This window comes from Oncorhynchus mykiss, chromosome 30 (assembly GCF_013265735.2).
Source record: "Oncorhynchus mykiss isolate Arlee chromosome 30, USDA_OmykA_1.1, whole genome shotgun sequence".
In the NCBI taxonomy this organism is placed as follows: domain Eukaryota; kingdom Metazoa; phylum Chordata; class Actinopteri; order Salmoniformes; family Salmonidae; genus Oncorhynchus; species Oncorhynchus mykiss.
The window spans coordinates 18,530,054-18,543,771 of NC_050570.1; the positions used below are offsets into that span (position 1 = coordinate 18,530,054).

The 13,718-nt window shown below is 39.5% G+C and overlaps 1 protein-coding gene across 14 annotated transcripts in view; it reads right to left on the minus strand.

The window, feature by feature from the left end:
• The window catches only part of LOC110521465 (guanine nucleotide-binding protein subunit alpha-11), a 70,365-nt gene extending 57,294 nt beyond the window's left edge, over window positions 1–13,071 (minus strand). Inside the window, exons 1-4 of one of the 14 annotated variants that reach the window (XM_036969501.1) lie at window positions 12,651–13,070; window positions 12,172–12,256; window positions 11,817–11,914; window positions 11,525–11,650 (exon numbers count right to left, since the gene is read on the minus strand). In XM_036969501.1, the coding sequence (XP_036825396.1) occupies window positions 11,525–11,650; window positions 11,817–11,914; window positions 12,172–12,215 (268 nt within the window). In that variant the 5' untranslated portion in view covers window positions 12,216–12,256; window positions 12,651–13,070. Of the gene's footprint in view, window positions 1–11,524 lie in introns of all 14 variants that reach the window. The other 13 variants (XM_036969502.1, XM_036969511.1, XM_036969504.1 and 10 more) reach the window with 13 other exon arrangements.
• Window positions 13,072–13,718: the final 647 nt, after the last annotated feature.

Below are 13,718 nucleotides of genomic sequence, written 5' to 3' on the forward strand. Positions count from 1 at the left end.
ACATACACATGGTTAGCAGATGTTAATGCGAGTGTAGCGAAATGCTCGTACTTCTAGTTCCGACAATGCAGTAATAACCAACGAGTAATCTAACCGAACAATTTCACAACAACTACCTTATACACACAAGTGTAAAGGGATGAAGAATATGTACATAAAGATACAGTGGGGAGAACAAGTATTTGATAAACTGCAAAATCGGCAGTGTTTCCTACTTACAAAGCATGTAGAGTTCTATAATGTTTATCATAGGCACACTTCATCTGTGAGATGGAATCTAAAACAAAAATCCAGAATATCACATTGTATGATTTTTAAGTAATTAATTAGCATTTTATTCCATGACATAAGTATTTGATACATCAGAAAAGTAGAACTTAATATTTGGTACAGAAACCTTTGTTTACAATTACAGAGATCATACGTTTCCTGTAGTTCTTGACCAGGGTTGCACACACTGCAGCAGGGATTTTGGCCCACTTCTCCATACAGATCTTCTCCAGATCCTTCAGGTTTCGGGGCTTTCGCTGGGCAATACGGACTTTCAGCTCCCTCCAAAGATTTTCTATTGGGTTCAGGTCTGGAGACTGGCTAGGCCACTCCAGGACCTTGAGATGCTTCTTACGTAGCCACTCCTTAGTTGCCCTGACTGTGTGTTTCGGGTTGTTGTCATGCTGGAAGACCCAGCCATGACCCATCCTCAATGCTCTTACTGAGGGAAGGAGGTTGTTGGCGAAGATCTCGCGATACATGGCCCCATCCATCCTCCCCTCAATACGGTGCAGTCGTCCCCAAAGCATCCCCAAAAAAATGATGTTTCCACCTCCATGCTTCACGGTTGGGATGGTGTTCTTGGGGTTGTGCTCATCCTTCTTCCTCCAAACACGGTGAGTGGAGTTTAGACCAAAAAGCTCTATTTCTGTCTCATCAGACCACATGACCTTCTCCCATTCCTCCCCTGGATTATCCAGATGGTCATTGGCAAACTTCAGACAGGCCTGGACATGCGGTGGCTTGAGCAGGGGGACCTTGCGTGCGCTGCAGGATTTTAATCCATGACGGCATAGTGTTGTACTAATGGTTTTCTTTGAGACTGTGGTCCCAGCTCTCATCAGGTCATTGACCAGGTCCTGCCGTGTAGTTCTGGGCTGATCCCTCACCTTCCTCATGATCATTGATGCCCCATGAGGTGAGATCTTGCATGGAGCCCCAGACCAAGGGTGATTGACCGTCATCTTGAACTTCTTCCATTTTCTAATAATTGCGCCAACAGTTGTTGCCTTCTCACCAAGCTGCTTGCCTATTGTCCTGTAGCCTATCCCAGCCTTGTGCAGGTCTACAATTTTATCCCTGATGTCCTTACACAGCTCTCTGGTCTTGGCCATTGTGGAGACGTTGGAGTCTGTTTGATTGAGTGTGTGGACAGGTGTCTTTTATACAGGTAACGAGTTCAAACAGGTGCAGTTAATACAGGTAATGAGTGGAGAACAGGAAAAAACTAACAGGACTGTGAGAGCCGGAAATCTTACTGGTTGGTAGGTGATCAAATACTTACGTCATGCAATAAAATGTAAATTAATTACTTAAAAATCAAACTATGTGATTTTCTGGATTTTTGTTTTAGGTTCCATCTCTCACAGTTGAGTGTACCTATGATAACAACTACAGACCTCTACATGCTTTGTAAGTAGGAAAACCTGCAAAATCGGCAGTGTATCAAATACTTGTTCTACCCACTGTACAGTGGGGCAAAAAAAGTATTTAGTCAGCCACCAATTGTGCAAGTTCTCCCACTGAAAAAGATGAGGCCTGTAATTTATCATAGGTACACTTCAACTATGACAGAAAAAAAATATCCAGAAAAATCACAATTCTGACCCACTGGAATTGTGATACAGTGAGTTAAGTGAAATAATCTGTCTGTAAACAATTGTTGTTAAAATTACTTGTCGTGCGAAGTAGATGAACTTGCACAATTGGTGGCAACTAGTTAACCTTACAGTTAACTAGTCCAACGCAATAACGACTTTCCTCTCTCTCGTTGCACTCCACAAGGAGACTGTTACGCGAATGCAGTAAGCCAAGGTAAGTTGCTAGCTAGCATTTATCTTATGAAAACAACCAATCATAACCACTAGTTAACTACACATGGTTGATGATATTACTAGATATTATCTAGCGTGTCCTGCGTTGCATATAATCTGACTCAGCATACAAGCATCTAAGTATCTGACTGAGAGGTGGTAGGCAGAAGCAGGTGCGTAAACATTCATTCAAACTGCTGCTATGGTGACCAGTGAGCTGAGATAAGGCGGGGCTTTACCTAGCAGAGACTTGTAGATAACCTGTAGCCAGTGGGTTTGGCGACGAGTATGAAGCGAGGGCCAACCAACAAGAGCGTACAGGTCGCAATGGTGGGTAGTGTATGGGGCTTTGGTGACAAAACGGATGGCACTGTGATAGACTGCATCCAGTTTGTTGAGTAGAGTGTTGGAGGCTATTTTATAGATGACATCACCGAAGTCGAGGATCGGTAGGATGGTCAGTTTTACGAGAGTATGTTTGGCAGAATGAGTGAAGGATGCTTTGTTGCGATATAGGAAGCCAATTCTAGATTTAATTTTGGATTGGAGATGCTTAATGTGAGTCTGGAAGGAGAGTTTACAGTCTAACCAGACACCCAGGTATTAGTAGTTGTCCACGTATTCTAAGTCAGAGCCGTCCAGAGTAGTGATGCTGGACGGGCGAGCAGGTGCAGGCAGCGATCGATTGAAAAGCATGCATTTAGTTTTACTTGCGTTTAAGAGCAATTGGAGGCCACGTGTTACGCACGCCTCTATGAAGAGGGAACGCAACACCCTGCTACAACTAAACTCTCCGTGAAGTGAAAAGGATATGGACTGTAGGTGCGAGTAAGGATGACAACAGGCAGAATGTGGTACCGTTTACAAGGACTTTATTCCTTTACACGGTAATATGGGGAAAAGGGGCTGGACGGAACCAAAGCAAAGAAAGTCAATCTCAAAGTCCCCCCCTCTCCCATCTTACCTGCCTACCCACTACTTACCTAATTTAGCACCACCTGGTGCCCTAACCAAAATACAGGGGGTGGTCCGCCCAGGTGTTACCTAGTGTGCCTAGACAGTGAATATACTACGGGTATATGCATGCCCGCGGGCCTCTTGCCTAAACACTCCCAAGGTGCCTTCCCCTTCCCCCCTGGGAACAAATGAAACAGAATACTAAACAATTTCGCAAACAAAGGACATCAACTAAGCTCTACCTGAGCAACAAACTCACAAAACATACCAACTTCCCAGCAATGAACTCCCAGCAAGATCAACCTCTAGCAAAAACTCTCTATCACAAACAATCGCTCTGCAATGACCTCCCAGCAAATCTCTCTATCACAAACAATCGCTCTGCAATGACCTCCCAGCAAATCTCTCTCAGCAATCCCTACCTCCAAAAATCTCTCTCTCCTGAACAGAACAATGGCTTTTATATAGCTTCAGAATGAATGTGTAACTGGAGACAGCTGTGTCTTGACGAGGGGGCGGGGTCAGCTCTCCAATTAGCCATGGAGTCGACAAATCAGCTGCTTGAAGGATTTCAGGAAGCCATTTCCTGAAATAAAACACATGCAAATACACAAACTACAACACATAAACTGGGGAACGTAACACCACGGAACGAGAGTTGTATGGCATTGAAGCTCGTCTGGAGGTTAGTTAACACAGTGTCCAAGGAGGGGCCAGAAGTATACAGAAATACAAATGAAATAGAGGGAAACAGTCCTATAATTCCTATAATAACTACAACCTAAAACTTCTTACCTGGGAATATTGAAGACTCGCGTTAAAAGGAACCACCAGCTTTCATATGTTCTCATGTTCTGAGCAAGGAACTGAAACGTTAGCTTTCTTACAAAGCACATATTGCACTTTTACTTTCTTCTCCAACACTTTGTTTTTGCATTATTTAAACCAAATTGAACATGTTTCATTATTTACTTGAGGCCAAATAGATTTTATTGATGTATTATATTAAGTTAAAATAAGTGTTCATACATTATTGTTGTAATTGTCATTATTACAAATAAAAATAACTTTTTTTAAAATTTTATTATTATTATTATTAAAAAAAATAATCATAATAAAATCGGCCAAGTAATCGGTATCTGCTTTTTTGGTCCTCCAATAATCGGTATCGGCGTTGAAAAATCATAAATCGGTCGACCTCTAGTATAGAGTATAGTATATACATATGAGAGGAGTAATGTAGGGTATTATATTAAGTGGCATTGTTTAAAGTGGCTAGTGATACATTTTTTACATCAATTTATATCAATTTTTCAAATATTAAAGTGGCTGGAGTTGAGTCAGTATTTTGGCAGCAGCCACTCAATGTTAGTGGTGGCTGTTTAACAGTCTGACGGCCTTGAGATAGAAGCTGTTTTTCAGTCTCTCGGTCACTGTTGTAAGCTAACTTTTTTGATGAATTTAAGCAAAATACCCGGGCTTAACTTTCATGGAACATTTCAGAATTTTTCCGACCTTTTGCAACCCTAATCACGATACCTGATATCATCACCAGGGCATAAAATTAAGTTTTTGGTCTACCAGCCACTGCGGCAGGTAGATTTAACCTCTTCGATATAGCTGTCGCTCTTTTAATTTTTGGATGAAAAACGTTCCTGTTTTAAACAAGATATTTTGTCACGAAAAGATGCTCAACTATGCATATAATTGACAGCTTTGGAAAGAAAACACTGACGTTTCCAAAACTGCAAAGATATTGTCTGTGAGTGCCACAGAACTGATGTTACAGGCGAAACCCAGATAAAAATCCAATCAGGAAGTGCCGCATTTTTTGAAACCGCCTCATGCCAATGACTCCTTATATGGCTGTGAAGGAGCTAGGTGTCAGCTTACGTTTTCCCCAAGGTGTCTACAGCATTGTGACGTATTTGTAGGCATATCATTGGAAGATTGACCATAAGAGACTACATCTACCAGGTGGTCGCTTGGTGTCCTCAGTTGCAATTATTGCGTACTCTCCAGCTGCAGTATTTTTCCGTTTGCTTCTGATGAGAAGCCAACTGCCACCACTGATAGATTATCGAATAGATATGTGAAAAACACCTTGAGGATTGATTCTAAACAACGTTTGCCATGTTTCTGTCGATATTATGAAGCTAATTTGGAAAAAAGTTTGGCGTTGTAAGTGACTGCATTTTCCAGTCTTTTTCTTAGCCAAACATGATGAACAAAACGGAGCTATTTCGTCTACACAAATAATATTTTTTGAAAAAATGAACATTTGCTGTCTAACTAAGAGTCTCGTCATTGAAAACATCCAAAGTTCTTCAAAGGTAAATTTTTTTTTTTTATGCTTTTCTTGTTTTTGTGAAAATGTTGCCTGCTGAATGCTAGGCTTAATGCTATGCTAGGCTATCAATACGCTTACACAAATGCTTGTGTAGCTTTGGTTGAAAAGCATATTTGGAAAATCTGAGATGACAGTGTTGTTAACAAAAGGCTAAGCTTGTGTTTGAATATATTTATTTAATTTCATTTGCGATTTTCATGAATAGGAAACGTTGCGTTATGGTAATGAGCTTGCGGGTATGATTACGCTCCCGGATACGGGATTGCTCGACGCTAGAGGTTAAAAACCTACCACTAAGACTTTTTTACTAGTTAAATTTTTTCTTGCAGGTAAAATTACTCCAACAAAACACAAAAAAACATGAGCATGCTTTGAAACGTTTCTAAAACAAATGTATTAGTAGTAAGAAGTAACGTGGTATATTGTTTAATTTCATTTTTTGTGATGTGATTCTTTTAACCAAGATATCACAGATGAGACAAGAATGTTCACTTTCCCCTTTAAGGGCGGGAGGTTACTATGGTAACACGACTCAGTCATGTTTGTGCCTGCGAGATTTGAATCTTGACTAGTAGAAGCGCCGTATTCTTTTCCCTAGCAGTTGAAACTCAAACATAGAAAAACTACCTAGCTTATGAACAAAATGTGAATGGGCAAAAAACACAAGGACAAAGTTTCACATAAGTAGACTTCCGTTTCAAGTAAATTAGACCAACTTTTACACCAGTGGGCAGTTCTTCACATGCACACAGCCCCAGCCAGGCAGTGTTGCAGCGCGAGGTGGAATAGGCTATATAGAATCACAGTTCTTAGACTCTGTGTGATTAATTTACCAGCTATGAAGAAAATGGCAGAAATACTGAGAAAACATCTACTGCAACATTTATTTTACTATAAATAATTGAATTTTTTTATTCACAAATGCAAATGAGCACTGTGAACTTGAGACATGACCGATTAATTAGGGACGATTTCAAGTTTTCATAACAATCGGTAATCCGCATTTTTGGACGCCCATTATGGCCGATTACATTGCACTCCACGAGAGAGACTGCGTGGCAGGCTGACCACCTGTTACGCGAGTGCAGCAAGGAGCCACGGTAAGTTGCTAGCTAGCATTAAACTTATCTTATAAAAAAACAATCTTAACATAATCACTAGTTAACTACACATGGCTGATGATATTACTAGTTTAGCCTCCCGGGTGGTACAGTGGTTAAGGGCGCTGTACTGCAGCGCCAGATTGGTTGGGTTGTGTATCGGAGGACGCATGACTTTCAACCTTCGTCTCTCCCGAGCCCGTACGGGAGTTGTAGCGATGAGACAAGATAGTAGCTACTAAAACAATTGGATACCACGAAATTGGGGGGGAAAAAGGGGGAAAACTTTAAGAAAAAAAATATATATTACTAGTTTAAGTATCTTGTTGTGCCTTGCAAATAATCAATTTATCATCGAATCACAGCCTTCTTTGCCAAACGGGTGATGATTTAACAAGCGCATTCGTGAAAAAAAGCACTGTCGTTGCACCAATGTACCTAACCATAAACATCAATGCCTTAAAATCAATACACAAGTATATGTTTTAAACCTGCATATTTAGTTAAGACATTCATGTTAGCAGGCAATATTAACTAGGGAAATTGTGTCACTTCTCTTGTGTTCAGCGAAAGCAGAGTCAAGGTATATGCAGCAGTTTAGGTAGCCTGGCTTGTTGCGAACTGTGTAAAGACCATTTCTTCCTAACAAAGACCGTAATTAATTTTCCAGAATTCTACATAGTTATGACATAACATTGAAGGTTGTGCAATGTAATAGAAACATTTAGACTTATGGATGCCACCCATTCGATAAAAACGTAACGGTTCCATATTTCACTGAAAGAATAAACGTTTTTTTTCTAAATGATATGGTCAAATCCGGAAACTATTAATGACCTAAGGCTCTTATTTCTGTGTGTTTATTATATTATAATTAAGTCTATGATTTGATATTTTATAGAGCAGTAGGCAGCAGCAGGCTTGTAAGCATTCATTCAAACACTTTACTGCGTTTGCCAGCAGCTCTTCGCAATGCTTGAATACAGCGATGTTTATGACTTCTAGCCTATCAACTCCCGAGATTAGGCTGGCAATACTATAGTGCATATAAGAACATCCAATAGCCAAAGGTATATGAAATACAAATGGTATAGAGAAATAGTCCTTTCATTCTTATAATAACTACAAACTAAAACTTCTTACCTGGGAATATTGAAGACTCATGTTAAAAGGAACCACCAGCTTTCATATGTTCTGAGCAAGGAACTTATCGGTAGCTTTTTTACATGGCACATATCGCACTTTTACTTTCTTCAGTGATTTTGCATTATTTAAACCAAATTGAACATATTTCATTATTTATTTGAGACTAAATTGATTTTTATTGATGTATTAAGTTAAAATAATTGTTCAGTCAGTATTCTTGTAATTTGCATTGTTACAAATATATATCATACTATCATATTATGATAAACATTAAATATGATGGCCACGCATCTATTTTGCACAAACTACCTTGCTTTTTAACTATCAATTCATTTGTGGCTGCTAGCCAAACAGGGTTGCATTTCTGTCATCATCTGATGACAATTAAGCTATTTTCTGCCTAATGTGTTGCACGAATGTATTTTCTGTAAAATAAAACTATATTTGCATACTGATCCCTATATTGAACCAAAAAAAGACTTTCAAATGCAGGTGAAATAGTTTTAAAAGTTTATTTGATGTCCGCGTTTTGAAAATGCTGATATCTGAACTCTAACGGAAGACCTTTGCAATACCACAAGAAAAAAAAAAGTTTATTAGCCAAAGTCATAGAATGGCACTTGATCCAGACAGCAACTGCTCTGTTCAATCGTTGGGCATCTTGAGTTCCACATCACTACACTTTAAAAATTGTATGTCCATTTTTTTGAGACAGCCATGTATGCATTAATGAATCAATTTGACTTTGTTTTTTACGAATCTAACTACATAACAATGGTAAATCTCTATTCATAAACTGGGTAAATCAAGATGTAGCAATACAGGTGAATGCTGCTTATTCAATAGGAGTGTGTGCCTGCAGAGTTATTGAGCTTGTATTAGGTGATTTCATTGGACTAGAGATGACAATCCCTTCCATTTAGGACTTATTTTATATGCAACTGATAGAACATTTTTATTGTACTGATCAACAACATTTGCATAAAAAAGCTCTCTTTTATAAAAGTGTGCGCTGTCTCTTTAAGAAAGTAATGACGTAATTTCCAAGGCAGAATGTGGCTATGGAATCTGGTGGAAACCAGACAGAAGGAGAGGGAGACTGAGACAAAGACATGAATGAGTTTGTTGAGAATTAATACTTTTTTGGTGACAATCTTAGAAATCAGAACATTTTGCATTACGGTTGAAATATTATCACAAACAAAGTACTAGGGTAGTGAATTCATCTCTAAACTAGCATGGAAAGTTAGCCTACAATTAAAGTTGGAAGCTACTGGTATCGTCTTGAATTGTATAAAAAAGACATGTTTTTAAAAAGTGTTCTATCCTGTATGGACATTGTTTCGAAAACAGTAATGAACAGTTTCAACATCTCTACATGCCGTGTTGCATTTATTGAAGTGTGTTAACTTCTCTGCAGCATGAGTGGGGAGCTAACAATGCAGCCCAGACAGCTCTAGCAATGAATTAGTAAGTAGAGTAGACACTTTGCACTATAAAAGGGGCTGCACAGATTGAGAGGATCAAGTCTGTCTTTCACGTGAGACACATTTGACTGAAGTGCCGAACGTAACAAATTCTACTACCAAACCATTTACTGAAAAAGTACCAGTTTCGGTATAAGCGCAACAATAATGTCCACTCCACCAGCTTTTGTGCTGATCCAAGCTTTAGTGCTGTGTAAGAGTAAACTATGTCCATGCTGGTATTCATACTGTACATTGGTCACTCCTTATAGAAATCAGTTGCTACTATTACAGCAACCATCAGGATTAAACCAGCCATTACTAGGGCCATTAGTTTTCCTAACCCACCAAGAAACTCTGGGTTCTAGTTATAAGGTCAGGTAAAACTTATGGCCCTACTTACCATCACCAATGGGTTAAATTATGCAACTTCGCTCCATACTACACTCCTCTGCGTGTAAGAGAAAAGTATGAACAAGGTGAAGTCAGTTGTGTGATGCATCTATGTTGTCCAAGAAGCCACTATGTTGTATTATTTTACAACCATGTCATCAACCTGACAGTCACTGTGATAGAGCTTAGTTATGTCAGCCCTGGAGGCACAGCGGCACAAAAGGCCCACCACGAGGATGTCTGATTTTGTGAACCAAGCTCCAGATTATGTCTCTGATCTAATTATTTTCTTAATTGCTGCTCCTTTCCCCCCCAACTATAAAAACACAAGAACGATCTGAAGAGACATTAGCTCTGACTACAGAACCCATGAGACTTAACCCACTGTAGCTTACTTACTGAACAGCGTAAACTAGCCTATGCTCTAGTAATGCATGCAACATTGATTTCAGTTTGCCATTCAAACTATAGACATCTATGATAACATAATTAATCTTTGATAAAAACAGAGGAGAAATCTAGTATACGCTGTATACCCACTTTTTCTTCCAGTGGGCACTTCTTCACTTCTTAATCCCAAAGTAGTGTAGTGGAGGTATACGCCATATTAAAAATGTAGTACAAGAAAGAAATCATGCACAAAGTAGCCTACACAAACCACGTGAAATATACATTCACATGCACACCGTTTCAGTGGAATAGACTAGCATCTAGGCAGCAAGAGTGCACAGCTCTCATTGCATGGAGCAGCTCGCAGAAGAACGACATCGGTAGCCGGTAGGGTTGGTAGGAAAGTAATTTGAACTTATGATATCTACCAGTAAATGGTAACTAAGGATATGCTAACCAGGTATTGAATAAGTTTGGTCCGAAGCCTTGGTTGAATCTTTGCCATGCGTAATTCAGTCATCATCCTCTGTTTGAATGAAAATGTCTTAAGGCTTCCCCAAAATAACCTTCCCCATTAAAATGTTGACTGCAAAGTAGGCCTACTTGGTAGAATGATATGATTTGTATCAATCGGGATGGCATTAGATTTGCAAACTCTGCAATCACATACGGCAGCAGGTAGCCTAGTGGTTAGACCAGTAACCGAAAGGTTTCTGAATTGAATCCCTGAGCTGACAAGGTAAAAATCTGTCATTCTGCCCCTGAAAAATGCAGTTAACCCACTGTTCACCGGTAGGCCGTCATTGTAAATAAGAATAAGTTCTTAACTGACTTGCCTAGTTAAATAAAGGTTACATTTCAAAATAAAAATGGGACAACAATACAGCACAAAAACACTGCTAGCCAAAGGGTCTCTTGATAGGTGAGCAATTGTATTAAACAGCAACTACACCCAACAACAACAAAAAACAAAAAAATCAAATTTTTCCCAGACCTCAAAAATGGTCTCCTGATAATAAGCATTGTTGAGGACTTACATCACATGTCCCTTTTCTATACAACAAACATGTGAGAGAGTGAAAACCTGAAACATCTATCAGAAAAAAGAAACTATAGGAAAAGATTTTGGCAAAATTACAGTATAGACACTTCTCCAGGCACCACTCCACCACTGGTGTTGTTAAATGTACAGCTTTGACAGATGGGCCATTTCAATGTTACCATAATTTGTGTAGAATCATAGGTGTTGGGCCTATATAGTAGCAGGATTTTGAGTACAGTGTTTTTCTCAATGCCATTCAAATCATAAAGTGAAATCAGCTTTATATAAATCGGATAAGGTTATCAACATATGGAAACTGTGGTTTACTTCAGCAGTCGTTATGTAATTGGGGGCAACTTGCTTTGCATACTATAAATCTTTATACAGCAAATACACTGTCATATCATTAGACATAGCAACAGCATAATTTATGCCCTGATGAATGGTATCACTTCAGCAATGATGCTTTATTGACTCCGACATTTAGAGCAATCACATACGAATTCCAGCAATTGAATAATTCAGGCATCTTTCTGCGTAATTCAATTATGGGTTAGGGGTGTGTATGGAGGAAGAATGGTTTAATGTTACTGTACCCAATAAAAGCAGTTTGAGTTCCCTCCTCGCGTCCCGCTTGTCTCGGCGAAGCTGCTTATCGATCTCGGCGTTGATTCGTTTGGACTCCTTCGCCTCCTCGCTCAGGCAACAAGCCATCATGGATTCTAAAGTCATCACCGCAGTATTTAAAAGCCCGACTTGAATGGGGCGCCCACGCCTCACACTTAGTAGCAAATAATTGTTCTGATCCCTTTTGTAAATCAGAATGGACAGTCCAGTGGTAAAAACAAATTAGTGTTGTGGATGCAACAAATGTAGTCAGTTACCTACGATTAAGTTTGCCCTCCTTCGAAGACGCCTGTGTGCGAGCTACTGTAGCATTAGCAGCAGCTACACGGAATATTTCACAGCCTGCAGGTCTCGTGCAACTGTCAAGTTTGGGTTAATATAGTTGAAGCAGACACAAATATAGATAATGAGGCCCAGTTAGCTCTGCTAAACTCGACAGCAACTAGCCAGAGACGACAGCCGAATTTGCTAGCTAACACTTGACAGTCATCTGGATAACTAACTTAGCTAGATATTTTTCGTTTCTCTCCAAAAACGAACAATCTATTTCTTGCCAAATGTTGTAGTTAGCTCTAGCATCAACTCCTCCAACGCATCTAAATTGCCGTGTGCTTACCAACCCAGGTCCCGGAGACAAGGGGACAAACTTGGCTGCCACATCTGTAGTCTCCTGCTTCGCCTAGCCGCCCCAGAACCAATACCTTAAAACGCCCGAGAAGTGACAAAGAACGTCTGTGAAACTGTCCATCAGCTAACTAAATGAGTAACTAGTTGTCAAACGGCAAACCACAACGGGGATTTAAGAAAATAATAAGAACCGAAAAATAATCCTTAAATCGTTGAATTTATTTAGCTAGGATAGCAAGCTAATCTCGTGTGTTGCTTTTGCTAGCTAGCTAAATATGGCTTACTCGCCAGCGGTAACGTTAGCTATCTGGCTAAAATGGATAGCTAGCCATTTATATTACATTTAGCTAGCTAAAACGCCAAATATGGCTAGCTAACGTTCTTCATTGTGGTAACATTTTCCAAAAACGTAGCTAGCTAGGTAGACTCAAACTAGCTATCAAAAACCTAACTGACAGCAAAAGTGACCTTATCTGTTTTTCGCCTCCCTTTGAAATGTTTTCCTTCATCCCTTGGTGTGATGTACACACTACTTTGTTGCTGGCGACACTTCGGGAAAAAGTGACTGACAGAGCGAAAGCAAATCAAAACGGAGAATTGGGGTGGTTAATCATAAGTGAAAGGGTGGGGTTTACGCTGTCTACGGGCAGGTTTTAAAAGTTTCTAGAGAAACATAAACTCTTTCCTTTGGTTGTCACTAGTTACCCCAGCCACAACGTCGAAATTGGCTCGTACAAATTCATGAAATCAGACATTTACTTTTTGGTCATTATATAAGGTGGTATAAGTGGTTATAGTTAGGTTTGAAATCACAGTTTACGACGGTAATTTGTAGAAATTGGCGTGGTTTAGACATCATTATGACAACTAGTGAATAACTATATTCTTTCGAGGAACGTCAACCACCGTTCCAGATATGACTGGATGGACAACGCCCATCCCCCTGTCAAACGTCGTTAGTCACTGGCGCGTTTTTTTTAACCAGGTAAATTAGTTGAGAACAAATTCTTATTTACAATAACGGCCTACCGGGAAAGAGTGGATTAGCGGCATTGTTCAGGGGCAGAACGACAGATTTTTACCTTCTCAGCTCAGGGATTTGATCCAGCAACCTTTCGGTTACAGACCTAACGCTCTAACCACTCATGTTCATATACTCATCGAAGTTACTATTTCCTAGTTGTGATGTCAGGAATACAACATTGTTTAATAAAATATTGTCTATTATATATACAGGACCAGCCAAAAGTTTGGACACATCTACTCATTCAAGGGGTTTTCCTGATGTTTACTATTTTCTACATTGTATTAGAACAGTGAATACATCAAAACTATGAAATAACAAATATGGAATCATGTAGTAACCAAAAAAGTGTTAAACAAATCAAAATCTATTTTATATTTGAGATTCTTCAAAGTAGCCACTCTTTGCCTTGATGACAGCTTTGCACACTTGACATTCTCACAACCTGTTCCATGAGGTAGTCATCTGGAATGCATTTCAATTAACAGGTGTGCCTTGTTAAAAGTTCATTT